At 53.1% G+C, this 24017-nt stretch overlaps 2 protein-coding genes across 4 annotated transcripts; one reads left to right on the forward strand and one right to left on the reverse strand.

The window, feature by feature from the left end:
- Window positions 1-202: 202 nt before the first annotated feature.
- LOC106803696 (adenylate kinase isoenzyme 1) lies at window positions 203-13193 on the reverse strand. 3 transcript variants are annotated; one of them, XM_014796020.2, is made up of 4 exons: window positions 11846-13193; window positions 11117-11230; window positions 1065-1259; window positions 203-340 (listed from the first exon to the last, which is right to left on the reverse strand). In XM_014796020.2, exons 1-4 carry the CDS (start codon window positions 12401-12403, stop codon window positions 272-274), a joined length of 936 nt encoding a protein of 311 aa, XP_014651506.2. In that variant the 5' UTR covers window positions 12404-13193; the 3' UTR covers window positions 203-271. The 3 variants fall into 3 exon arrangements, with proteins under 3 accessions (XP_014651506.2, XP_087281760.1, XP_087281759.1); XM_087425634.1 differs by having other exon boundaries at window positions 11087-11230; XM_087425633.1 differs by lacking the exon at window positions 203-340 and having other exon boundaries at window positions 647-1259.
- Window positions 13194-13756: 563 nt separating this feature from the next.
- GTF2F1 (general transcription factor IIF subunit 1) lies at window positions 13757-23442 on the forward strand. The gene is made up of 12 exons (XM_004441248.3): window positions 13757-14110; window positions 14192-14238; window positions 14824-14896; window positions 18294-18487; window positions 19286-19456; window positions 20771-20955; window positions 21550-21703; window positions 21790-21971; window positions 22093-22166; window positions 22242-22380; window positions 22588-22705; window positions 22796-23442. Exons 1-12 carry the CDS (start codon window positions 14099-14101, stop codon window positions 22998-23000), a joined length of 1554 nt encoding a protein of 517 aa, XP_004441305.1. The 5' UTR covers window positions 13757-14098; the 3' UTR covers window positions 23001-23442.
- The last annotated feature ends 575 nt before the right edge of the window (window positions 23443-24017 follow it).

Genomic DNA, 24017 nt, shown 5'->3' on the forward strand with positions numbered 1-24017 from the left:
TGGGTGCCTGGGCCCATAGGCGGATATGGCAGCACCAAGCAGGAGGCAGCAACAGCTACCGCCTTTAGGTGGGGCCGTCCACAGCCTGTGACCTGCCCCTGTGGGGGTGTTTGTTGGTGCCCCGCCTTACAGTGGGCCCAGGAAGGGGGGGCGGATGCTGTCACTCTGGGGTCCCCTCGCCAGACAGCCTACCTCACAGGCACTGCCCCCTTCTGAGCCTGTGCAGGTCCTGGGGTGAGGGGAAAGGCAGAGACCCCAGCGCCCTCCCGTCTCACCGCAGGCTTTCGATGACAGAGCAGCACTTGGCAAAAATGTTTTCTGGAGCTTCTTCTGCCAAGATCTAGAGGAGGGGGAGAAAAGGGGTCAGTTCTGAGTCACAGCAGGGACCTTGTTCTCCACCCCTCTGACAAGGGAGAAACCAGCTCACAGGCCTCTTTTTATTAAGTGCCTATAAAGAATCAGGAGGTGCAGTCCAGGGCCGAGCAAGCGAGGGGAGAGGGAACGGGCTCAGGAAGGCTGCCACGCAAGGTTACGTGTGACTGACAGCTGGTCACTCGGCCCCACGAGCTGTGTGGAGCTGCGGTCCCTCGGAACAGGCCACATGAGGGAGGAGTGTGCAGGGACTCACCCACCGGCCCTTCCGTCTCATCCTCGCTGGTTGAAGCTAGTTCCACGGGGCATCTGTCCCTCACTTTAGCCTCATCTCATGCTCCTACCTTCAGTCGGGGATGGGAACATCACCAGAGTTGCCCATCTTCATAACAGTGAAAAGTACAGGAATTGGGTGGGTCACTAAGAATGAAGATATGCCTGCTTTCTACCTTGAGGAGCTATATGGCTGGATTGAACTGAGCTGTGGTTGACCAGTTGTCATAATCTTATGTTTTGTATATATGCCCTAAAATGCATTTAGTTTTGCAGTTTTGGAGCCAGGCATTCTGTTTAGACCTTAAATGTTGCCATAGCTGGGAGGCTGCAGCCTGAGCCCGGACTGCCTCATGGAGGAGATGGGATTCCCCTGGGCTGCTTAAGGGGGACTCGCTCCCCCAGGGCCAGGTACCTACGTTTCGGAGCAGGTTCTTCTGCTGGTAGAAAGTCAGGACAGGCTCACACAGGGTGTAGTGCGTCTCCAGGCGCTGGCGGATGGCCGACTCACAGTCATCCGCCCGGTGCTCCACCTGGCCCCGGCGCAGCGCCCTCTGGACCATCGTCTCCATGGAACAGTCAAACACGATGACCATGTTGGGGGCCCGGCCCACCTAGGCGTCCACGAAGGGGGCTGGATGAGGAAGAGGCTGGGCGCGGTGGCCCCGGGACCCCCCCAGAGATCAGGAATCTAGGATTGTATGGGCCGGGAAAGAAGAATCGGCCCCGTGGGTCCGTTTTAAATTTCTTATTTCCGAGTTCTCGTTTTACTTGTTTGTTTTTTGGATAGGTAGGACATGGGCAGAGCTCATAAGCCAAATTACACAAACGAGAAAGAGTGAAGAGTCTCCTCGCTGTCCCCAGCCGCCCAGTTGCACTCTCCTGGAGGCACCCAAGCTATCTGGTTCTTGTGTCTCCTTCAGCAGCTATTTTAGGCATATGATGTACAAGCAAGCCTGGTTCTGATATGTTTCCTCCTTGTTTATACAAATGGTGAAGACACTGATTTGCACACGGTATAACTGGAGATGATTGCACACTGGCACCTGAGGAGGTTTCTGGGTTTTTTTTTGTGTGTGAGGAAGATCAGCCCTGAGCTAACATCCATGCTAATCTTCTTGTTGCTGAGGAAGACCGGCTCTGAGCTAACATTTATTGCCAATCCTCCTTTTTTTCTCCCTTTTCTCCCCCAAAGCCCCAGTAGATAGTTGTATGTCATAGTTGCACATCCTTCTAGTTGCTGTATGTGGGACGCGGCCTCAGCATGGCCGGACAAGAGGTGGGTCGGTGCGCGCCCGGGATCTGAACCCGGGCCGCCAGCAGCGGAGCGCGCGCACTTAACCGCTAAGCCACGGGGCCGGCCCCTCTGGTTCTTTTTAACCACTATATAGTATTCTGCTGTATGGATGTACCATAATTGACTTAACTAGTTCCTCGTTGATGGGTATTTAGATTGAAATACTCCTTTTAGGATGGATTGAAGCAGTTTTCTCTCGCCTTCCTCTTGCCCAGGGGAAGGTAAGAGTGTCCCCGGCTCACCACTGCCCATACCACCGATCTGCCTCCCTGACTGGCCCCACCTCAGGTACATATTCCTGGATCTCCATGGCTGCCCACTGCAGGCTCCACCTCCTCCTAGCTCCTCCAGAATGTCCTTGTAAAACAGAATCCAACAGCACATTAAAAAAGAAATCAAAGGGGCCGGCCCGGTGGCGTAGTGGTTAAGTTTGTGCACTCCTCTTCAGTGGCCTGGGGTTCACAGGTTCAGATCCCAGGCACAGACCCACGCACTGCTCATCAGGCCATGCTGTGGTGGCATGCCATATACAAAAATAGAGGAAGATGGGCACAGATGTTAGCTCAGGGACAATCTTCCTCAGCAAAGAGAGGAGGATTGGCAACGGATGCTAGCTGAGGGCCAATCTTCCTCACAAAAAAAGAAAGAAAAGAAATCACAACCAAGTGGGATTCATCCCAGGAAAGCAAGGATGGTTTGATACAATTTATTCTAGTAACATCTTAAGAAAAAGTCACATGAGCATCCTCATAAACAAAGAAAGGGCAACTGACAAAATTCAGCAGGCATTCCTGATTTAGGGGGAAAAAAAACACTAGTAATTGATAAATATAGCATCAGCCAGCATCATACTTAATGGAAACTTGCTTTCCCACTAAAGTCAGGAACAAGAGAAAATTGCCCACTATTGCCACTGTGACTTGGTGTAAGGTATGAGAGGATTAGCTAACGCAAAGAGATGAAAGAAAGCAATTTGAGAAACCAGAACTGGAAAGATGGAGGTAAAACCATGTCTGTTTGTAAATAATGTGATTATATTTCTGGAAAACTCAAGAAAATCAACAAACTAGTACAGACTTGAGAGAATTTGATAAAGTAACTGGATATAGCATTAACATACAGAAGTCAATAGTCTACATGTATACAAAAGTCACCAGTTAGAAATAAAAAAGCCCCATTTACCACAGCAACAAAAATAAAAGTATAAGCTACTCAGGGAAAACTTTTCCAAAAATGTGCAGTCTTAAGATCTTTAAGGAAAACTTAAATAAAATATTCCTGAGTGACTCAAAGGAGACTTGAACAAAAGGAAGATACAAATGTTCTTGGGTAGGAAGACTCAACATTATAAAAGAGCCAAGTTTTCCTAAATTAGTTTATAATTTCAATGTGATAACATATTTTTAGTGGAGTTGGGTTGATTCTAACATTCATATACAAAATAAACAAGCAGGAATGACCAGGAGAACCTGGGCAGAGAATAAAGCCATGGGCAGTGGGGGCGGGGGAGGCGGCATTCAACCCTACCAGATATTAAAACCTAATACAGCCGCCATAATTAAAGCAGAGTGCACAAGCGGACAGACCGACCCCTGGAACAGAAGGGAAAGTCCAGAAATAGACCCGAGTGAATATGGAAAGTTGGTATATGGCTAGGGTGACATCACAAGTCAATGGAGAAAGGACAGACTTTTAACTAAAGGATGCTGGGAAAACTGGATCACAATTTGGAAAAAAAATTGAATCATTACCTCATTCCAAAAATGAGGATAAGTTCCAAATAAGATCAGAGGTAACATGTAAGAAAGAAGACCATACAAGTACTAAAGTAACCACAGACGAATTCCCTTCTAACGTAGGACTGGAAAGATTGCAACCTGTATCGAAAATGGCTCATATCCCTAATATATAAAGAGTTCCTAAAAATCAAGAAGAAAAAGACCAACAGGAAAAAAAAATGAGCAAAAGATATCAAGAGTGAGTTCACAGAAAAAGAAATGAAAATGGCCCCTCAACTTTGGAAAAGATGCTCGGCCTTACTCATAGTCAGAGAAATGCCCATTTAAAACTACCTTGAAATACTATTTCGTGCCTAAGCAGGGTGACACAAACCCAGAAGTTTGGCAGCATCCTTGTGGGTGTGGCTGTGAGGAAATGGACACTTTCATCTCTTGCTGGTGGCAATGCAGAATGAGGAGTGTGGTGCTATCTAGCAAAATAATCTATGCATTTCTCTTTAATCCAGCAATCCCACTCCTAAGAACCTATCCTACAGATGCCAGCAAAGATATGAGACGCCACGCAAAGGTTAGTTAGCGTGGCATTGGCTGTAATGGCAAAGGACTGCAAACTGCTTATCGTCTATCATTAAGTTGTCCAGCAACTTATCGTCCATGGGAGACGAGCTGTATAAACCACGGCACTGCCGCACAACGGAATACTAGTTGCAAAAAAGAACGAGGAAGACTCTTGATGCTGGTATGAGATCTTCAGGATACATTGTAAAGTTAAAAAAAAAAAAAAAAAGGGAAGATTAGTATATATGGAATGCTAGTTTTTGTGTGAGGAGGGTCACACACACACACAGACACACGAACACACACACCTGCTTTATATTTGCGAAGAGAAACACCAGAACGGAAAATCAAAAACTAAAGAGAATGGTTGCATATGGGGAAAGGAGGGCACAGTTTGGGGTAGGTGGTGGATAGGGATGAATGGAAACAAGCTCTCTCTGGATATACATTTTTATGTGGCTTTGACTTTGGAATCATTAAATAATTTACAAATTCAAAAAAGCAATCCCTAAATATCAAAAACCAAACTGAGGGGCTGGCCTGGTGGCGTAGTGGTTAAGTTTGCGCGCTCCGCTTTGGCGGCCTGGGTTTCACAGGTTCGGATCCCTGGCATGGACCTATGCACCACTTATCAAGCCATGCTGTGGCAGCGTCCCATATACAAACTAGAGGAAGACTGGCACAGATGTTAGCTCAGGGCCAATCTTCCTCACCAAAAAAAAACCTGAAATGAATGTACGAACTGTGTGTCGATGTCATGCCATAACTACACAGAGAAAATAATTATTTCAAGCAACCTGGTGTTTTTATTATAAATCCACAGTGAGATCTATTATAAGGAAAACCAGAGCTGCCAAGAAATCTTAAACTTCCTTCGGTAGTTTGATTCTTAGGAGTTAATACTGGCGTATTATTTGGAAACTATTTTGCATCTAATGGAATAATGCAAATGCATGTGTTCATGGTTTTAGGAAGCAACATTTTTCAGGAAAGAGAAAAGAGAAGTAAAGACACTGTGATGTTAAGTATGAACTGGAAATAATCAGTATGAACTTGTGATTTTTTTTTTTTTTTCCCTTTCAAAAGTGTGTGTTTCCTGGCTCTGTCCGCTGGAAAGGCCTGGAAACGTGAAAACACAAGAGCAGTGAGTAGCACGGGCACCCACATTGGACGGCGGGCTCCTTGGAGAAACGACCAATTCCGGGACTGGGCAGGAAGTGTGAAAGGTCCGGGGATGGGAGGTCTTGGGCCAGAAAGCAAGACGACCGTGTGAAGTGGGGCTGTGTCCAGAAGGACACAGTGTCAGCATCTCCTCTGGGCCAAAAATGTGACAGCCTGAGCAACAGCAATAATAAAAACACTACAATTGATTGAAACCCATTAAATATATCGGAAGACCCACGGGTTTGTCATGAGAGACAACAAAAGAAAGGAAGACGAAATAACGAACTTCGCTGTCACCATCAGAGGTGACTAGGACATCAACTTCTTAGTCTGAAAACTGGCCACGAAAGGGAAGGAGTTAAGCATTCGTCCCACCCGTCTGGTAGGAACTGTATTTCAGGATAACCAAATAGCCCTAGTCGAGGAAGGAAAGTTCTTTAGGGAAGAATTCCAGCTAATCGATGTGGAAAAGATGGTCAGAAGAGAAAATTACAAATTCGCAACATCTAATGAAATAACTGATTCAGATCAGCAATGAATGAAACCATGAGGTAAGAGGTTGATGGGGCATTTTAGAGCAGTCACTATCTGACCCTGTAGGGGTTTGCTAGGGCTGTCACAACAAAGTGCCACAGATCGGGTGACTCAACAGAAATTCTATTTTCCCTCAGTCCCGGAGGCTGGAAGTCCGAGATCGAGGTGGTGGCAGGGCTTGTTCCCTCTGAGGCCTCTCTCCTTGGCGTGTAGACGGCTGCCTCCTCCCTGTGTCCTCACTTGGTCTCTCCTCTGTCATGTCTGTGTCCTCATCTCCTCTTGTAATAAGGACCCCCGTCATTGGATCAGAACCTGCCCTGATGACCTCCTTTAACTTAATCACCTCTTTAAAGACCCATCTCCAAATACAGTCACATTCTGAGCTCCTGGGGGTTAGGACTCCAACATATGAATTTGGAGGGACTCAATTCAGCCCATAGCAGACCCCTTCCTAAGAGTGGGACAACCGGGCAGGTAGGAGCCTCCTGAAATTACGCAATACAAAAGTATCGAATCACAGCGCTCGACACCAGTTCGCACTGATTCATTGACCAGGGGAGGAACCAAACCATGGAGGAACAGAGAATGTCATAGCCCCGCCATTGTCAGAACGGGACAGAAAGTGAATTCAGCAAGCGCTGTGTTTCCCACCTTCTCGTGTCCACCACCTGGACCCCAGTGAACATTCAGAAACCTGATTCCTCTTCAATAACACATTTGAACACATTTAAAAAATAAACCGACCACAGCAAACACACAACTAAGCATTATTATGCCTCACATCACCGCCTACGAAGTGCACTTGAAAAATGGAATTTGAGTCCTGAAGCTGACTCGAGACACACTGCCAATTTAGAGGAAATACAGAGGAGAGAGGAACATGGTAAGAAATACTTTGCAATCAGCAGAATCCACACTATGCAAAATAAAGACAACCAAAAATTTGGTTTCTTCAATAAATAAAATTGCAAGGAAAAAAAAGACAGACAGATGGAAGGAGCACGTCACCTATAGATGCAAAGGAACATCGGAGACACAGCCGCCAATCGCAGTGGGTCACCCTTACTTAAATTCTGAGGAAAACAAGATGTAAGGAGACAAATTTTGAGATGTTCACGGAAGTTTGAATATTGATGGGTTATTTGATGACATGAAGGATATTAAGTTGTGCTAACGGAAGTGTTATGATTTTACAAAAGTTCATCCTTTAGAACTATATATTCAAATGTTTATGGGTTAAAAAAAAGCACAAAATGTATAGAACCACAATCTAAGTACACCTGTAGTTAATGTTCAGTGTACAGGGTAAATGAGGGATGGAAGGAGACAAGTTAAATAACACCGTGAGGGGATGGCCCGGTGGCATAGTGGTTAAGTTTGCGCACTCTGCTTCGGTGGCCCAGGGTTCGCAGGTTCAGATCCCAGGCGTGGACCTACACACCACTCATCTTGCCATGCTGTGGTGGCGTCCCACATACAAAGTAGAGGAAGACTGGCACAGATGTTAGCTCAGGGCCAATCTTCCTCACCAAAAATTAAAAATTAAAAAAAAATACCATGAGGAAGGAAGCATGTGGAAAGATCCCAAACATGAGACTTTGTACAGGATAATTGACCCAGAATTTCAACGTGTCAAGGGCAGGAGGAAGCAAGCCAGGAGGACTGTCTGTCTTGGATTAGAAGAGACCTAGCAAGGCATGGACCTCATTTGACTCCTAAATCTAACCAACTTGAAATCAGAGACATTTTTCAGACAGTGGGAAAATGTGAATGTGGACTGAGCATCAATTGGTCTCAAGGGATTCATGTTCATCACCCCGGATGCAGTGGGATGAGGAAACAGTGGGATTCGGGATATCCTTCAAAACACATCCTCGGCAATCGCGACCAGACGTTTTGGCATGGATAACGCGAGCGTGGCCAGGCCATGATAATGGTTTGATCTGGGTGTGTGGAGATTCCTGAGACCAGTCCAATTTTGTGCGGGTTTGAAACGTGGCATCGCAGAAATACCAAAGATTTCCTTGCTGGCATTCCGCTCAGGAAGGATTAAGCCCACACGAATACCACAGACACCTCTCTTTCCTGGCGAGGACGGCCACCCGGGTGTCTCCATTGTCTCCCGTGCTTCCAAGTGCGAGGCTTTGTGGGGTGAACGTTCATCGATTGACTTCAGTGGAAGTTTTCCAGACTACCTTTCTGTTCACAGCCAGCGCTGTTATTTAAGACTCTGAATTCCACCAACTTCCTTTTTCTACTTTTTTTTTTTTTAAAGGCAATGATAACACTTTGGTAGGTGGAACGTGAACGTTACTTGCGTGGAGGAAACTGTAAAACCAAATACATACCAACAGCCAGGTTCTGATACTGGACAACACACGAATAAGATGCTCCCACCAGGGGGAGCTAGGTGGGTGCAAGGGGACCTCTCGCCCACCTTGGCAATTTCCTGTGAGGCTCTGATTAATAAAAAGTTTTCAAAAATACGTAATTATTTGAAAATGTTCTTCTGTGAACCCCCAAAATCATCTTTTGTCCCTCGATGCAGGTGACACTTAAGGAGAAACATTAGCCCAGATAAATGGGCCTCGTGTCCCTGGGCGTCATAGGGAGACTGTTCATGGATGCTCCAATGCCGTCCAACCTGATTGGAATAATTGGAGCTGCCCGTGCATTGTCTGGTCCTCCCCACCACCCCTTGAGCGCAGTGCTTCCTGGGGGGCTTTCAGTGTATTTGTTAGACATGCACGGTCCGCCACGGGCCAGGCCAGGCTCTCAACAAACAGCCACGGGCCTCGCTGCCCGGAGCTTGTGTTCTTAGGACAGGGGCAGAGGTGCCTGATGCAGTCTCGGAAACAGACGTGAAACTGTCACGGGAGTAAGTTCCACCCCCATCAGGAGATGCTTGTAGCATTTCTGTCTGCACTCGTGGAAGATGGGGAAACTGAGGCTCAGAGGGCCCACCCGTTTGTGCGGTCTGTGTGCGGATAGAGAAAGTGGCCGAGTGTGATTGGAGCCCCAGTCTCAGTGGCTCCAAAGCCAGTGCCTGAACGAGGCCAGCCCACCTCCCACCGGGCAGGGGCCAACCTCAGGGATCCTTCCCTTCTTGGGCCTTGGTTTCCCTGTCTGCAAAATGGCGTCATTGGTCCCCCGGGAATGGCAAGGTGGCGTCCAACCTTGGCTTCTTGTGAATTTCTGCATGTTGGACCCCAAAAGCCCACCCGTGGTGTTTTGAGTGTATGTGGAGAGAGCAGGAATAGAAAAGGGAGGAATTCCTAGGTACTGTGTTCTTGTGCACGGAGACTTCTGTTCTGGAGTTCCAGCCTCAAGCCAGACCCATTGCACCAACTCGCACCAAAGATGGCCTAAAACAGCCGCATGAGCCCAGTGGGATCAGGGGTGAAGGGCCCAGCTGGGAGGCTCCGGGGACGCCTTCCAACTCAGACGCTGGACAGACCCTAAGGCAGGGGCCACCACAAACTCAAAGGCCTACAGGGGCCAGGTGGGTCTCAGACATCTAGAAAATTCTCTGCAAAGAAAACCCACTCTCGTAACACAGAGCCCCATTTTCTTTCATGTTCTCACTCTGACAGCCACACGGGTACGAGGGAAAAGCATGCATTCTGTTCCTCTTAGCATGAAACCACAATGCAAGCAAGATCCTAAATGGTGGAGGATGCTGGGCCTCTGTGAGGGAGGAACTGGGCGTAGGGGGACCACGGTGAGGCAGAGGGGGTATACCCCCTCCACAGTGGAATGGTGGCATGGTTAAAATTGGGGGCTCACAGCCTGACCGCCCAGGCCTAAGTCCTGCCTCCACCTCCTAAACTGTGTGACTCTGGCCAAGCTCCCCAACCCCTCTTTGAAAAAGCGGGGTGCTAGTGCGAGACACGTGCTTCTGGAATGTTCCGGAAGATCAGAGTTCATCCGTGCCGTGTGTCGAGAACAGCACTGGGCTCGGTAAAAAGCTCGGGATGAGTTCACGCTGCTGTTGCCATGGGGACGTGCAGGCCCCGTGCTGCCAAGTCAGGCAGTTTTCAAGAGAAGCTGGGAGTTTTATGTGGCATCTCCCGATTTTTGAAGGTTGGCCACTAACTTTAAAAAAAAAAGTGTTCAACGCTGCAGAGCACCTACCTTAGGCCAGGCGCTGGCCCAGGGCGGACGAGGACTAGAAAAATCCACGAGCCGGCCTTTGCCCTGGGAGGTCCCAGACCAGGAGAGGGAGCCCGTTATCTTCATCACAATGAGCCGGACAGAATGGCTTCAATGGAAGTGGGGACAACGGGCAGGGCCCCACCCACCCATGGGGCCCCAGGCCCGGTGACCTTTGTCTGACTCCCTCAATGCACCTGGACTTCCCTGAAGGCACTTCCCCTCCAATCCAGCCATTTCCAGAAAAGCCCAGAGGCCTGCGGACTGCCAGTGTCTCTCTTCCTGCTCAGCCATTTCCAGACACTCCAGTCATGGCTGTTCGGGTGCCCGGACGGGCCTTTTCCTAAAGTCAGCGTGGCTGACGTGTAACAATAACCTGAAGAAATTCACTCTGACTTGCCCAGCGCCGGCTGGCTCCTCCTTCATCGCTCAGTTGGCCGATGTCCCCGCTTCAAGGGGGCCGCATGGACCATCCAAACTGAAACAGCCCACTCGCGTCCCCCCAGGACGGCATTCTGTCTTCCGTTCTTCCCTGCGCTAACCACTGCCAGAAATTTCTCTGTTTTGTTTTGCACATCACATATTGCTCCGTGCCTGTCTATTGGCATCCTAAGACCAGGGCCTGAGTCTGTCTCATGAACTCTCGAGGACACAGTCTGTTCTCAAGGACTATTTGGGGACAGGTGGTTGAATAAATAGATGATTGAATAACTATATTCCATCTTTATGGACCGGAAATGATGCTAAATCCACCTGCTACTCAGTGGGCAGTTTATCTACGAGGTGCCAGGAACTGTGCAGGAAGACATTAAAATGACTTTGTCCCTGCCTTCAGCTCACCAGCGACTCACCCCAGTTCTAGAAGCTTCCAACAATCTCCTGACTGTCCCTTGATGATAGAAAACTCCATTTCCCTCTTGTCATCTCCTCTCTCCTGAGTCTCACCCCTTCTGATCTCCAGCCACGGTGGGGAGGGAGGAACAGCTTCCCGTCCCGCCACACCCTCACACACTTTGGGGTCACTCACAATGCGCTCGAACTCCTTGGCCTGCGTCAGCTCCCGGGGGAAGCCGTCGATGAGGAAGCCCCGGCTCTCCGGGCAGGACAACATGTTGTCGCTGATCAGATCTAGAATGACACCCTGGGAAGGAAAGGGGTGGCTGGATTCAGCACCCGGGGGCCCTCGCCTACGCCGTCACCTCAGCCAGTCCTCTTGCTCGGTCTGGACCTCAGGTGAGTTAGGGGAAACACAAGCCCTGCCTAGCACCCGGGATTCTGAATGTGCTCTGATCCCCAGGGGCCTCCGGAAGCGCTTCTGAGAACTGGGCACAGCAACCGTCTTCTGGGTGGGTGTCCAGCATGTGCCAGGCCTGCTGGTCTCATTTATTCATTACTACCACCTGACAGGTAGGCATTGGGGTGACTTAATTTTACAAGTGAGGAAAGGGGTGCAGAAGGGGAATGATATCTATGTCCAGAGTCACAAAGGGAATAAATACTAGCTAATTTTATTGAGCGCTTCTTAAATGCCAGGCAGTCTGCCAAGTGCTTTATAGGAATGATGTGATCCAACCCTCACGACTACAGACTTTTGCTGTGGGTCCATCTGGTGTCCCATTTGACAGCTGAGGACACCGAGGCCCAGCCCAGCAAAGCAGTGGCCAGGCCAGGAGCCACGGCTCCCACAGGGCCTTCCCAGGAAGTTTGTCCCCACATACCCGGTTCTTGCCTCTGCCCCTGCACCCTGGGCTCTCACCGTGGGCACCAGGAGCCCCTGCAGCATGATGTCACGGATCTTCTGGCCCCGCCGGGTGCCACACTGGGCCTCCTGCCGCAGCAGCTGGCCCAGCCCCACGTGGCAGAAGCCATACTTGGTCGCCATGTTCTTACACTGTGTCCCTTTGCCACAGCCTGGGCCGCCCATCACGAAGACGATCAGGGGAGACTTGAGGATGTCTGCGGAGCCCGGGGAAGAGGGAGAGGGGTTGGTGCCTGTAGGGGCCAGCGGGCGCTGATGTGACTGTGTGCACTGCTCAGTGCGTGTCCTTGGGTGACACTGGACACAAGTCTGCAGGTATACCCACTTCTGCCCTAGGGTGGCATCCGGGGGTGCACATCCACGCCCAATGGTATATCCAGGCATGTCGTGCATTAGTGCTGCTGCGGGTTGCTGTGGAGAAGGATGTGAACCTGAGCAGGCCGGGCCCTTTGCACACAGCATTTCCTTGAAGCACGGCAATGACTCTATCACCCCATTTACAGTTGAGAAACTGAGGCTCAGAGGGGGGCGGGGACTTGTCCATTCCCGATTCATCCTATACTACCCTCCCTTTCCTTCACTCCGTTCCAGTCCCAGTGGCCTCCTTTCTGTCTCTTGAACTTGCCCAATTCATCCCTCCCCTGCTGTTCCCTGCACCCAGAAGTGCCTGCCCCAGGGCCTTCAGGCCGCAGCTCACCCGTCAGGCCTTCTCTAAGCTCTGTCTAAAGAACCTCCCACCCTATGATTCCCTGTCTCAGAACCCCATTTCCTCTACAGCAACAGCCACGATCAGTATTGATTTGCCTGTTTACTCGTTGTTTGTCTCCCCAGCCAGACCCTGTACTCCATGAGGACAAGGACTATTTCTGTCTCGCTTGTCCCTATATTACTAGTAGTTGGCACAGTTCCTGACATAGAGTAGTGGGTGAGGAATAAATGTCCACGGCTATCAGACACGTCTATGGAGTGCCATAGTTTATAGTGCAATTCTGGTGTCTTGCTTCCAGCCCCCTTTGCTTAACCAACTCCTGTACATCCCGCAGGGCCCTGCTTAAACCTCCCCTCTTCCCTGAGCCCTCAGAGCCGGCTGCTCTTTCCCTGTGGCAGTCCTGTTCCCTCCTGGGTTGTAGATACCATTTTCTGAGACTGTCTCCTCCACTACACTGTAACCTCCAAGAGGAGAGGAAGCTGGTTTGATACAGCCACCGCGGAGCGCCCAGAACCCAGCACAGAAGGCGCTCCAGTAGATCAATGAATGGCTGATCCGTGAGCATGCGCAGTTGTGTTACTACCACGGTGGGGACGGGAGGGGGAGCGTGTGCACATCTGGACTTGGGGGATGGGGTACCAGGACCTCCCTCCTGCCCTCCACAGCCTCCTTCTCTTCCCCCCAGTAAGCCAGCCACCCCCGCGATGTTACCCTTCTCCTGGGGCCTCAGGGACCTGCCCATCTGGGGCAGCTTGGACTTGCAAAGACCCATCCCGCCAGCGGCCCGTGGGGTGGTCGCGCCCCATCCCCACCCAGTCCCTGACCCCTCCCGGCTCAGCCCAACGTCACAAGGGCCCCTGGCCCGATCATTTAGTGAGATGATGGGGGCCCCCGGGGCAGGGGGAGGAAATGAACCTCGAAGAGGTTCAGGTGGCGGAGCGGCGGCTCGAAGCAGCAGAGAAGGCCTCAGTTGCTATGGTGACGCGGCCTCCTTGGACTCACTTCCGGAGTGGGGAGGCGCATGCGCACGGCGCCCGAGAGCCCGCGAGGAGGGCCAGTTTCTCCCTCCCGTCCCGGGATGCCCCGCGGTCCTTGAGTGATGACGTCACGGGGAAGGCGTTCCCACACGTCGCGATTAGATTGACCGCGCTATATATAGAGATCAGCGACAGAAGGCGCTTCCTGTAGCTCAGAGTCGGCCTGGGCTTACCGTTCTGAAAAGGGACAGGGGGGATACATGACAGTGAGTCGAGGGGTCCACGACCGCGGAGGAGGTTGCCATCGCGACGCGGCCCGCGGGAGAGTTTCGCTTCCGGGTTAAGCGGCGGCGCAGGCGCAGACGCGGCAGGAGCTGACGGCCCACGGGGCTCCGCTTCCGGGTAGATTTTCCCAGGATCGGCGGCTTCTCGGGCTCGGGCTGCTCGATCGCGGCCAGAGAGCCGACACCGCGCGGGCGGCTTTCCCGGGACTGAGGGACGCGGACCCCGGGGGAGGCCAGAAGGACCCGGATCGGGCTGGACCCGAGCCACAGACCGTCGCCCATGGCGGCCCTCGTGAGTACGCGGCGGGGATCGGGGGTCCCGGCGGCGGCCTCTGCGGCCCCGCGCTCACCGTCCCGCCTGCTCTCCCCGCAGGGCCCCGGCAGCCAGAATGTCACCGAGTATGTCGTTCGCGTTCCCAAGTAAGTCCTTGACCACATCTCCCAGTCCCCCCAAAAAAGCGATTAAACCTGCCTGAGCCTTTAGGCGGCCCGGCACCGCCTGCGATCCTCCCTCCGGACCGGCGCGACCTGAGGGCGGGGCTGGGGTGGAGCTGAGGCCTCTCTGGTTTTTGAACGGAATGAAAGAATGAATGAGTAGCTTAATACGCAGTACGATGCAGCCCCGTGGCCTAGCATTTCCTCTGCCAGGAATGCGTTTTCCCCAACAGTGACTGTACTGGGGGGATTCTTGTGGATCCTACAAAACCCAGTTCCAGTATTTTCCTCCTCCTCCAGGAAGCATTCCCTGCCTGCCTTCCCCCCTCCCCAGCTCAGAGGTCCCGATTATCCCCACATATTGCGTGCCCCCGAGTCTTTGTCCTTCCTTCTGCTCTTCTTCTGCATGGGTTTGGGAGAGTAGGATCCAGCTTCCCTGACAGACTGGGAACCTCTGGGGTCTTTTGTGGGTCCCCAGCATTGCCTGGCACAAAAGGCTGAGCCCGGGAGGGTTTGTTGAACGAATGATTGATTGATTGACTGAGCACTACCTCTTCTTGCCCACTCCAGAAACACAACTAAAAAATATAATATCATGGCCTTCAATGCAGCCGATAAAGTCAACTTCGCGACTTGGAACCAGGTAAGTCCCGGTTCTAAGGGCGAGAGAGAACCCAATCCTGGACTTGGTGGTTGTAATAGTTGCTTCGTGGTAATAGTAACTAAGGCTTAGTTTCCTCAGCTCTCCCTGAGTGGAGGTAAAATGATGACTAAGACCCAGGCTGGGCTGCTGGGCATCCCTGGAGTAGGATTTGTCGGGCCCCACAGGAGGCCTTCTCCTCAAAGGAGAACATTTAGAAGTTGTGCCCACTGGGGGGCATTTTTGGCCTAAATTTATTGGGGCAAGAGAGGGGGCTGCATTCTACAGATGGTCTCAGAACCCCCGTTGTCAGAGGCTCTAGAAAGGACTTTGGAAGCTGTCTTAGTCCGTCCATGCTGCTATAACAGAATACCAGAGCCTGGGTGGCTTGTCAACAACAGAAATTTATTGCTCGCAGTTCTGGAGGCTGGAAGTCCCAGATCAAGGTGCCAGCAGATTTGGTGTCTGGTGAGGGCATGCTTCTTGGTTCATAGCTGGCGCCTTTTTGCTGTGTCCTCACATGGCAGAAGGGGCAAGGGAGCTCTCTGGGGTCCTTTTATAAGGGCACTAATCCCATTCACGAGGGCTCCGCCCTCAGGACTTAGCACCTCCCAAAGACCCCACCCCCAATACAATTATATTGGGGGTTAGGTTTCAACATGTGCATTTTGGGGCGACACAAACATTCAGTCTATAGCAGAAGCCGGGTTTTAAGCAGGGAAGTCGTAAAGTGATCTGGCTGCCGTGGGGTCGAGGGCACATGAAGGGAGAACAGGGCTGGAGGCGACGGCTCTGGTCCAGGTGAGCAATGATGGGCCTGGAGCTAACGGAGGTTGTCAGAAGTGGTTGGATTCCAGTGTGTTCTGGAAGTGGAGCCAACAGGGTTTGTTGATGGATTGGATGTTGAGAGGTGAGGGCCAGAGCAGAATTCCAGACGATTCCATTTACTGAAATGGAAGAGCCTGGGGACAGTGCAGTTTGGACGGAGTGTTTGAGAATTCAGTGCTAGACATCTTATAGTCAGGCTGCTCGTTAGACCTCAAGGAGGAGACAGTAAGTTGGATACATGAGTTGGGAGACTGGGGTGGAGGATCTGGGTATTTGGGGTGGCATCTAAAGCCACAGAGACTGAACCCGCTTGGCAGAGGAGTTGACCAGAAGTCTGAAGACGGCAGCTTCGGACCCTCCCGCAGTTGAGTGACTCCTAGTGCTCATCTTGTTTGTGAGCACAGTCCTGTCTTTCGACTATTTTAAAACATCGCCTCTTGGGGCCAGCCCTGTGGCCTAGTGGTTAAGTTTGGCAGCCCGGGTTCGGTTCCCAGGCGTGGACCTACACCACTCGTGAGCAGCCATGCTGTGGTGGCAACCCACATACAAAATAGGCGAAGGTTGAAACAGATGTTAGCTCAGGGTGAATCTTCCTCTGCAAGAAAAAAAAAATATTGCCTCATCCAGTTGAGCCAGTGAGAGGCGATAGCAACCTGCCAGTGTGGACACGCCAGCTGCACACACGTTCATATACAAACTAACACACTTTTACCCTCTCCCCCAAGCCCTGGCCTGGCCTACGTTATCCAAAGAGGGTACAGTGTTTCCAAATCCCTGATCACTCAGTGAGGGGACGTTCTCCATCACTGATCATCCAAGAGACATAACCCACCCATTGGGGGCACTCTGCCCCCCAACACTCTTCACCAAGAGGAAGAACTTGATAAATACCCTGGGAACATACCAGCCCTCGCCCCTCATCCAGCAGGAGAGCCCCCACCATCCCTGAGGACCCAGGGGAGTATATCCTCCCATCACTCACTGGTCCCCTTGGAGGGGCCGTGCCCTGTGTCACCAGTCACCTTGAGGATGTCCCTGAGTAGTTATCACCTTGCAAGACACGTGATGTCACAGCCACTGCTAACTCAGGGGGTTACACATAATCTTTTCCCTGATCGTGGGGGGCATCTCTCCATCTAATCACCCCTTGTTTTTATCACCCAGGGGTCACACCCCTTAAAAATCTAATCATGGAGATACATCCCCTAAAGTTCTCATTGTCTGAGGGGCACACTCCCTGAAAAACTAAGGCGGGGCTACATTCCGGTAAAAAACTCATCTGCTGGGATTGACACCCCTTTGTCACTAATCACCATGAGGAAGGGGGTGGGTACAGCCGTCTAAACACGTATCAGTCCCCCAATAGTCATTTGTCACCCACAGGCAACATTGTGGCAGAAACCCCGTCCAAACGCGTTCTTGCAGCAACCATCGCCTGAGACCCTCCCCTGGGCTGACGGTGAACAGGCCAGGCAGGGCCTCTGCCCTCTGAGGGTTACTGCCTTCAGGAGACCAGGCCTGTTAGCCCCCCTGTTTTAATGAGGCACATCCTGGGGTGGCTCCCTGAAAAGTGTGGGAAGTACACTGTGAGTCCTCGTGTCCCTACAAGGGTCCTTATGCTAGCCTCAGGATGGATAGCTGGGCTGGGTATTAAATTCTAGCTTGGTAACCATTTTCCCTCCAATTTTGAAGGCTTTGTCCCACTGTCCTCCAGCTTCTGGTGTTGCTTTAGAGGGTCTCTCACATCCTCATTCGTGATCCTTTATATCAGGAGTCAGCAAGCTTTTTTTTAAGGGCCAGCTAATAATTACGTTCAGCTTTGTCAGCCAGACAGTCTCGATTGCAACTACTCAATTCTGCCATTAGACTTCTGTAAATGAATGGGTGCAGCTGCATGCCGATAAAACTTCATTTACAGAAACAGGTGGCCAGCCCAGGGGCCATGGTTCCCCCTGCCTTCCTGGAACCTTGTAGGGTCTGTTTCTCCTAGTGGTCTGAAATCTCTCGACCGTGGGAAAGAACGTGGGTCGTCTTGCCTGCTTCAGTTAATGTCTTGGTCATTGTTCCATACGGCCGCCACCTTTTTTTTTGGCTGCACTGTATTCAATTGTGTGGAGGAACCCCAGTATATTTAAGCAGTCCCCGGTTGATGTGCGTTTCGATTCACTTCCAGTCTCTGGCCGCCACAAGCAGTGCAGCAGGAAATAACCTTGTGGGTATGTCATTTCATCCTCCCCTGTCTGAAGGAGGGGTGAGCAGTACGTGCATTTTAAAATTTCACAGCTGCTGCTCAATTGCGGAGATCGCAATTGGGAAAAGCCTCAGCCTTAACTCTTCATTTGGAAATAAGTACAAAGTGTCGGAGAGCAAAAAGTGACATAGTACAAGGCATACTCATCTCCCTTCGCCCAGGTTCACTGGGTGCCTTTTTGCCCAGCAGGAAGTTGGCTTTGACTGTCTGCAGCTCGGCATGGGGGTGTCGAGGGTGTTCTTGGCGGGGGGCACGGCCCGCGCAAAGGCAGGCCCCCCGACGAGAGGTTTTGCTTCCTGCTCCCCCATCCCATCCCGCCAGGCCCGGCTGGAGCGTGACCTGAGCAACAAGAAGATTTACCAGGAGGAGGAAATGCCCGAGTCGGGCGCGGGCAGTGAGTTCAACCGCAAGCTTCGGGAGGAGGCTCGCAGGAAGAAGTACGGCATCGTCCTCAAGGAGTTCCGGCTGGAGGACCAGCCCTGGGTGCTCCGCGTCAACGGCAAATCAGGCAGGAAGTAGGTGGCGGCGGCGGGGGCCAGCCTGCATCCCCCTCACGCCCTCACTCTGCTGGGGGACCTCTCTGAACTTCGATGTCTCACCTGCACCGCGCAGGTGACAGCACATACCACCTCGTAGGGTTTTATTTGCGAAGATGAACGGAGTAGGTGATTGTTCTGGAGCTCTGGGGGCCAGGATGCAGGAAGCCTGGATGCCCGCACAGCAGGGGGCCACCTAGGGCCCCGGGGGTCATGAGGATTGGGAGGACACAGGTTGAGTGGATGGAGGGCGCGCCAGGCAGAACAGTGCGCACAAAGGCACGAAATGGCCTGCTGAGCTCTGGAGACTGTCACCGCGCGTGACAGTGAGAGAGGGCGGGTGGGTCGCGCAGGGCAGTGGATGCCAGGATGTAGCTGCTCTGCAGGTGGGCTGGGGGAGCCTTGAAGGTTGTGGGCAGGGAAGGGGCACTTAGTAAGATTGCCTGGACTTTTGGGGCAGAACAGGGTGAGGGCGGAGGCCAGGAGGAGGCTGGCAGTGGTTCAGGCCTGAGGAGTCTGACCACAGAGTCCATGTTCTTCATGGCTCATCTAACAGTCTTCCAGAGAGGACCATGATGCTCTGCGAGGTGGGGAGTGCTGGCCCTGCTCTCCAGATGCAGAAATCGAGCCTCAGACAGGTGAAGGGCCAGCCCGAGGCCTCCCAGCCTCAGATTTTATTCAGAGAACCCAGGTGGCCCTGGAGAGGGGGCAGGTCTGGGGGCTTGGGCGGGCCAGGGCTGGTCCCAAGGGCCAGGCTGTGACCAGGGCTCCCTGCAGGTTCAAGGGCATAAAGAAGGGAGGCGTGACAGAGAACACGTCCTACTACATCTTCACCCAGTGCCCCGATGGGGCCTTCGAGGCCTTCCCCGTGCACAACTGGTACAACTTCACGCCGCTGGCCCGGCACCGCACGCTCACCGCCGAGGAGGCCGAGGAGGAGTGGGAGAGGTGAGGGAGCCTGGGTGGGGCCAGGAGGGAGGCAGGACGCTGACATTGTCATCTCTCAGATTCCCCAGCGGGGAGCCAAAATGATTAGATATGGGGTACATAACCATAGCTTTGTGCCCCTGGGAGCTGGGGACTCAGTGGTGACCAAGCCAGGCCCCACCAGACCCTCAGGGAGCTCCCAGCCACTGGGGAGACAGACATGAAATCATCGGGGACGTACAGGGCAGGGTGAGAGCCGGGGAGGTGGTGGCTGAGCTGAGCCCTGGAGCAGGAATTGGCAGAGCCGGGTGGGGTCTCCCTGGCCTGCTTGGCTGCCCCCACGCAGGAGGTTGCGCGGCTGCAGGTAAAATACACAATATTTATAAAATCAACTGCAGGTAAAATACACATAACATAAAATGTGCCATTTTAACCATTTTTAAGTGTACAATTCAGTGGTTATGTACATTCACAATGTCATACAACCATCCCCACCATCCGTCTCCAGAACCTTCTCATCTTCCCAAACTGAGACTCTGTCCCCATGAAACACTGACTCCCCTCCCCTCCCCCAGCCGCTGGCCCCACCGTCTACTTTCTGTGTGTGTGGATGTGACTCCTCTAGGGGCCTCCTGTGAGGGGATCACACAGTGTCTGTCCTGCTGTGTCTGGCTCATGTCACTGAGCGTCATGTCCTCAAGGTTCATCTGTGTAGCACGTATCACTGCTTCATTTCTTTTCTTTAAAAAAAAATTTAAAAAATTTTTTAATTGTAGTAAAAAACATGAAATGTCCCATCATAACCATTTTTAAGTATACCATTCAGTAGTGTTAAGTACATTCACGTTCTTGTGCAAAAGAGCTTCATTCCTTTTCACACTACCCCTGAATTTTTGCTTATGCTTCTAGATACAATCCTAAGAGTCTCATTAAATGCAGTCACATGTGTAAAACCTTCCATCACCACAGTAAGTGGAAACACTTGTCATAAAAAAGAAGGCCCCCCATAACTCCAGTAAAAACAGACGGACATGAATATATTGCAGCTGGGTTCTGTTGCCTGAGAAAGGCCCTGAGCCCAGGGGGGTGCTGAGACGCCAACATCACACCGAGGCCTTCACCTTGAGGGACTCGGGGCAGACAGGGAACTAAAGAAGGGCCAACTCTCCCCGTGTGACTTCAGGGTGCTCCATGTCACGTGCGTGAGTCCCCTGGGTGAGATCACCCCTCACGTCACTTGAGTCGGAGGTGCAGGGAGGAGGCCCGGCTCCTGGAGGAGGGCCCTGAGCCAGGCCCTTTGTCAGCCCCCACTGCGCCCCCCGCCCCTGCCCGCAGGAGGAACAAAGTCCTGAACCACTTCAGCATCATGCAGCAGCGGCGGCTCAAGGACCAGGACCAGGACGAGGAGGATGAGGAGAAGGAGAAGCGCAGCCGTAAGAAGGCCAGCGAGCTGCGCATCCACGACCTGGAGGACGACCTGGAGATGTCGTCCGATGACAGCGAGGCCAGTGGCGAGGAGGGTGAGGCCGGGCGGAGCCCCCAGGGCGGCGGGCGGCGTCGGTACGGCCCCCTGGTTCGTGCCCACGTAGTAATTTACGAAGGTGGCTGAGTGAGGACACGGAGAGGTTAACGCCACTGAAGGAAAAGTTTCGTGACTCACGGTTCCCCTGGAAACGAGGGCACGGCACCCGCAGGGCCACGTGGGGAAGCACCAGAGCTGGTAGCAGGCAGACAGGAGCAGCAGGAAGGCCTCGGCCACGGCCTCTATCGGGGTTTCCGCAGGACAGGCACAGCAGAGCAGGGTGAACAGCTGGGGATCAGCACTTTGAATAATTCTGGCGGGCTCCAGGCTGCAGGGCTGTCCCCAGTTGTCCCGTACCTGGCCCTGGGGTGATTTAGGGCGGGGATAGTGGCCCTGAGTGTGGGAGTTAGAGAAGGGGGTGTTCGGGGGTATAGAGTCGGGATGGGTTGTTGGTTTTCGCATGAGAGGTGCGCCCCTCAGCGAGCCCTTTGCCTTCTCTAAAAAGTAGCTAGTCTCCTGAGTCGGCAAGGCCCCCAAGGTGTCCAAATGTCATGGAGTACACAAAGCATGATGAGCCCTCTCCACTCCCCAGGCGGCAAAGCCCCCAAGGCCAAGAAGAAGGCACCGCCCGGCAAGGCAGGCAGGAAGAAGAAGAAGAAGAAGGGGTCGGATGACGAGGCCTTTGAGGACAGTGATGACGGGGACTTCGAGGGCCAGGAGGTGGACTACATGTCTGACGGCTCCAGGTGAGGCAGGCGGGAGGCGGGTGTAAGACCCTGGGCCGGCCTGGCGGATGCGCCCACTCACCCTCTGCCCGCTCTCTGTCTTACAGCAGCTCCCAGGAGGAGCTGGAGGGCAAGCCCAAGGTCCCCCAGCAGGAGGAGGGCCCCAAGGGCGTCGACGAGCAGAGCGAGAGCAGCGAGGAGAGCGAGGAGGAGAAGCCGCCCGAGGAGGAGAAGGAGGAGGAGGAGGAGAAGAAGGCGCCCACGCCTCAGGAGAAGAAGCGGAGGAAAGGTGGGCTCGGCGTTCGAGGCTCCAGGCCCCATCTCCTCCCTCCCAGACCCCGTTTACCTGATAGCGCTGAGGGTGGGCGCGGGGCTCTCTGTCCTGACGCCCCTCCTGTGGCCCCGTGCAGATAGCAGCGACGAGTCAGAGAGCTCGGAGGAGAGTGACATCGACAGTGAGGCCTCCTCGGCCCTCTTCATGGCGGTACGGCCCAGCCCGGGGCGGGGGGCAGACGGGGTGTCTCCTTCCAGACTCACATCCCCAACCTCGATCTCGCAGAAGAAGAAGACGCCCCCCAAGAGGGAGCGGAAGCCGTCAGGAGGCAGCTCGCGGGGCAACAGCCGGCCCGGCACGCCCAGCACAGAGAGCGCCAACACCTCCTCCACCCTGCGGGCGGCCGCCAACAAGCTGGAGCAGGGTGAGTGGCTTTCCGGTCCCCTTGACCCCACCATGACCTCTTGACCTCTGTCCTTGATCTTCAGCATTGGGAATGAGGCCAGATCGGGGCAGAGGCCTGTCTGCCCCTGAGCCCCTTGCAACCATAATCCTGGCACCACCTGGCTGGGGTCCCCCCAGGGGTTCAGCCTCCCAGCCCCAAAACTCAGCCCTGCCCCTCCTCCCAAAGGGAAGCGGACGAGTGACACGCCGACGGCCAAGCGGTTGAGGCTGGACACCGGGCCGCAGAGCCTGTCCGGGAAGTCGACCCCCCAGCCCCAGTCCGGGAAGTCGACCCCCAGCAGCGGGTAAGTTGGCGGGGACGGCAGGGGCCGGGCCGGGGAGCAGGGAGGGCCTCGCTGACGCCCACCTCCCCCACCCTCCGCTCGGCCCCTCAGGGACGTGCAGGTGACCGAGGAGGCCGTGCGGCGCTACCTGACGCGGAAGCCCATGACCACCAAGGACCTGCTGAAGAAGTTCCAGACCAAGAAGACAGGGCTGAGCAGCGAGCAGACCGTCAACGTGCTCGCCCAGATCCTCAAGCGCCTCAACCCCGAGCGCAAGATGATCAATGACAAGATGCACTTCTCCCTCAAGGAGTGAGGGCCCAGCCCAGCCACCCGCCAGTAAACAGGCTCGAGTCTCCAGAACTTTCTGGCGCTTGAATTCCACACGCTCGCTGCCACGTGTCCCACGGCCCGTCTCTCACTCGCCTCCCTGAATCCCAGGACCCCCCCGGCGTTATCAATTCTGGAGAAACCTAAGCAGTTTTCTCCTCAGTTTACCTCTCTCATCCTCTCTGGTTCCTCCTTCTGGAACCTTCCGACGCCTCTCAGAACTATTCCTCGCCTTATCCCTCAACCTCTGCCACGTTGACTGAGCCTCTGCCACACGCTGGCTGATTTCCTCAGCTCTGTCTTCCATCTCGCCAGCTCTCTCTCCAGCTGTGGCTCCTCCACCACTAACCCATTAAGTGCAGGCTCACCTCGCAGATATCGTGGGTTCAGGTCCAGACCACCGCAATAAAGCAAATATTGCAATAATGCGAGTCACACGAATTTTTTGGTGTCCCAGCACGTATAAAAGTTATGTTTATACTGTAGTTTTTGCAGTGTGCAGTAACATTATGTCTTAAAAACAATGTACGTACCTTAATTAAGAAATCCTTTATGGCTGAAAAATGCTAAGCGTCATCTGAGCCTTCAGCAAGTCGTAATCTTTTTGCTGGAGGTGGGTCTTGTAAAAAATGCAACATCCGGGGGCCGGGCCGGTGGTGTAGGTGTTAGCTTTGCGTGCTCTGCTTCGGCAGCCCGGGATGCTCAGGTTCGGATCCTGGGCGTGGACCTACGCATTGCCTATCAAGCCGTGCTGTGGCAGCGTCCCACATACAAAGTGGAGGAAGATGGGCACGGGTGTTAGCCCAGGGCCAGTCTTCCTCAGCAAAAAGAGGAGGATTGGCAGACGTTAGCTCACGGCTGATCTGCCTCACACACACACACACCAAAAATAACATCTGCAAAGCGCAATAAAATGAGGTCTGCCTGTACTTAGTTTCAATGACTATTTTCCAGTGCTCGAAGTCATCTCTGTTGTTTTTCAGATCGGCTGGTCTGTTTGGAC

Source organism: Ceratotherium simum, chromosome 39, assembly GCF_057802395.1.
Source record: "Ceratotherium simum simum isolate JZ-2026a chromosome 39, ASM5780239v1, whole genome shotgun sequence".
Lineage (NCBI taxonomy): Eukaryota > Metazoa > Chordata > Mammalia > Perissodactyla > Rhinocerotidae > Ceratotherium > Ceratotherium simum.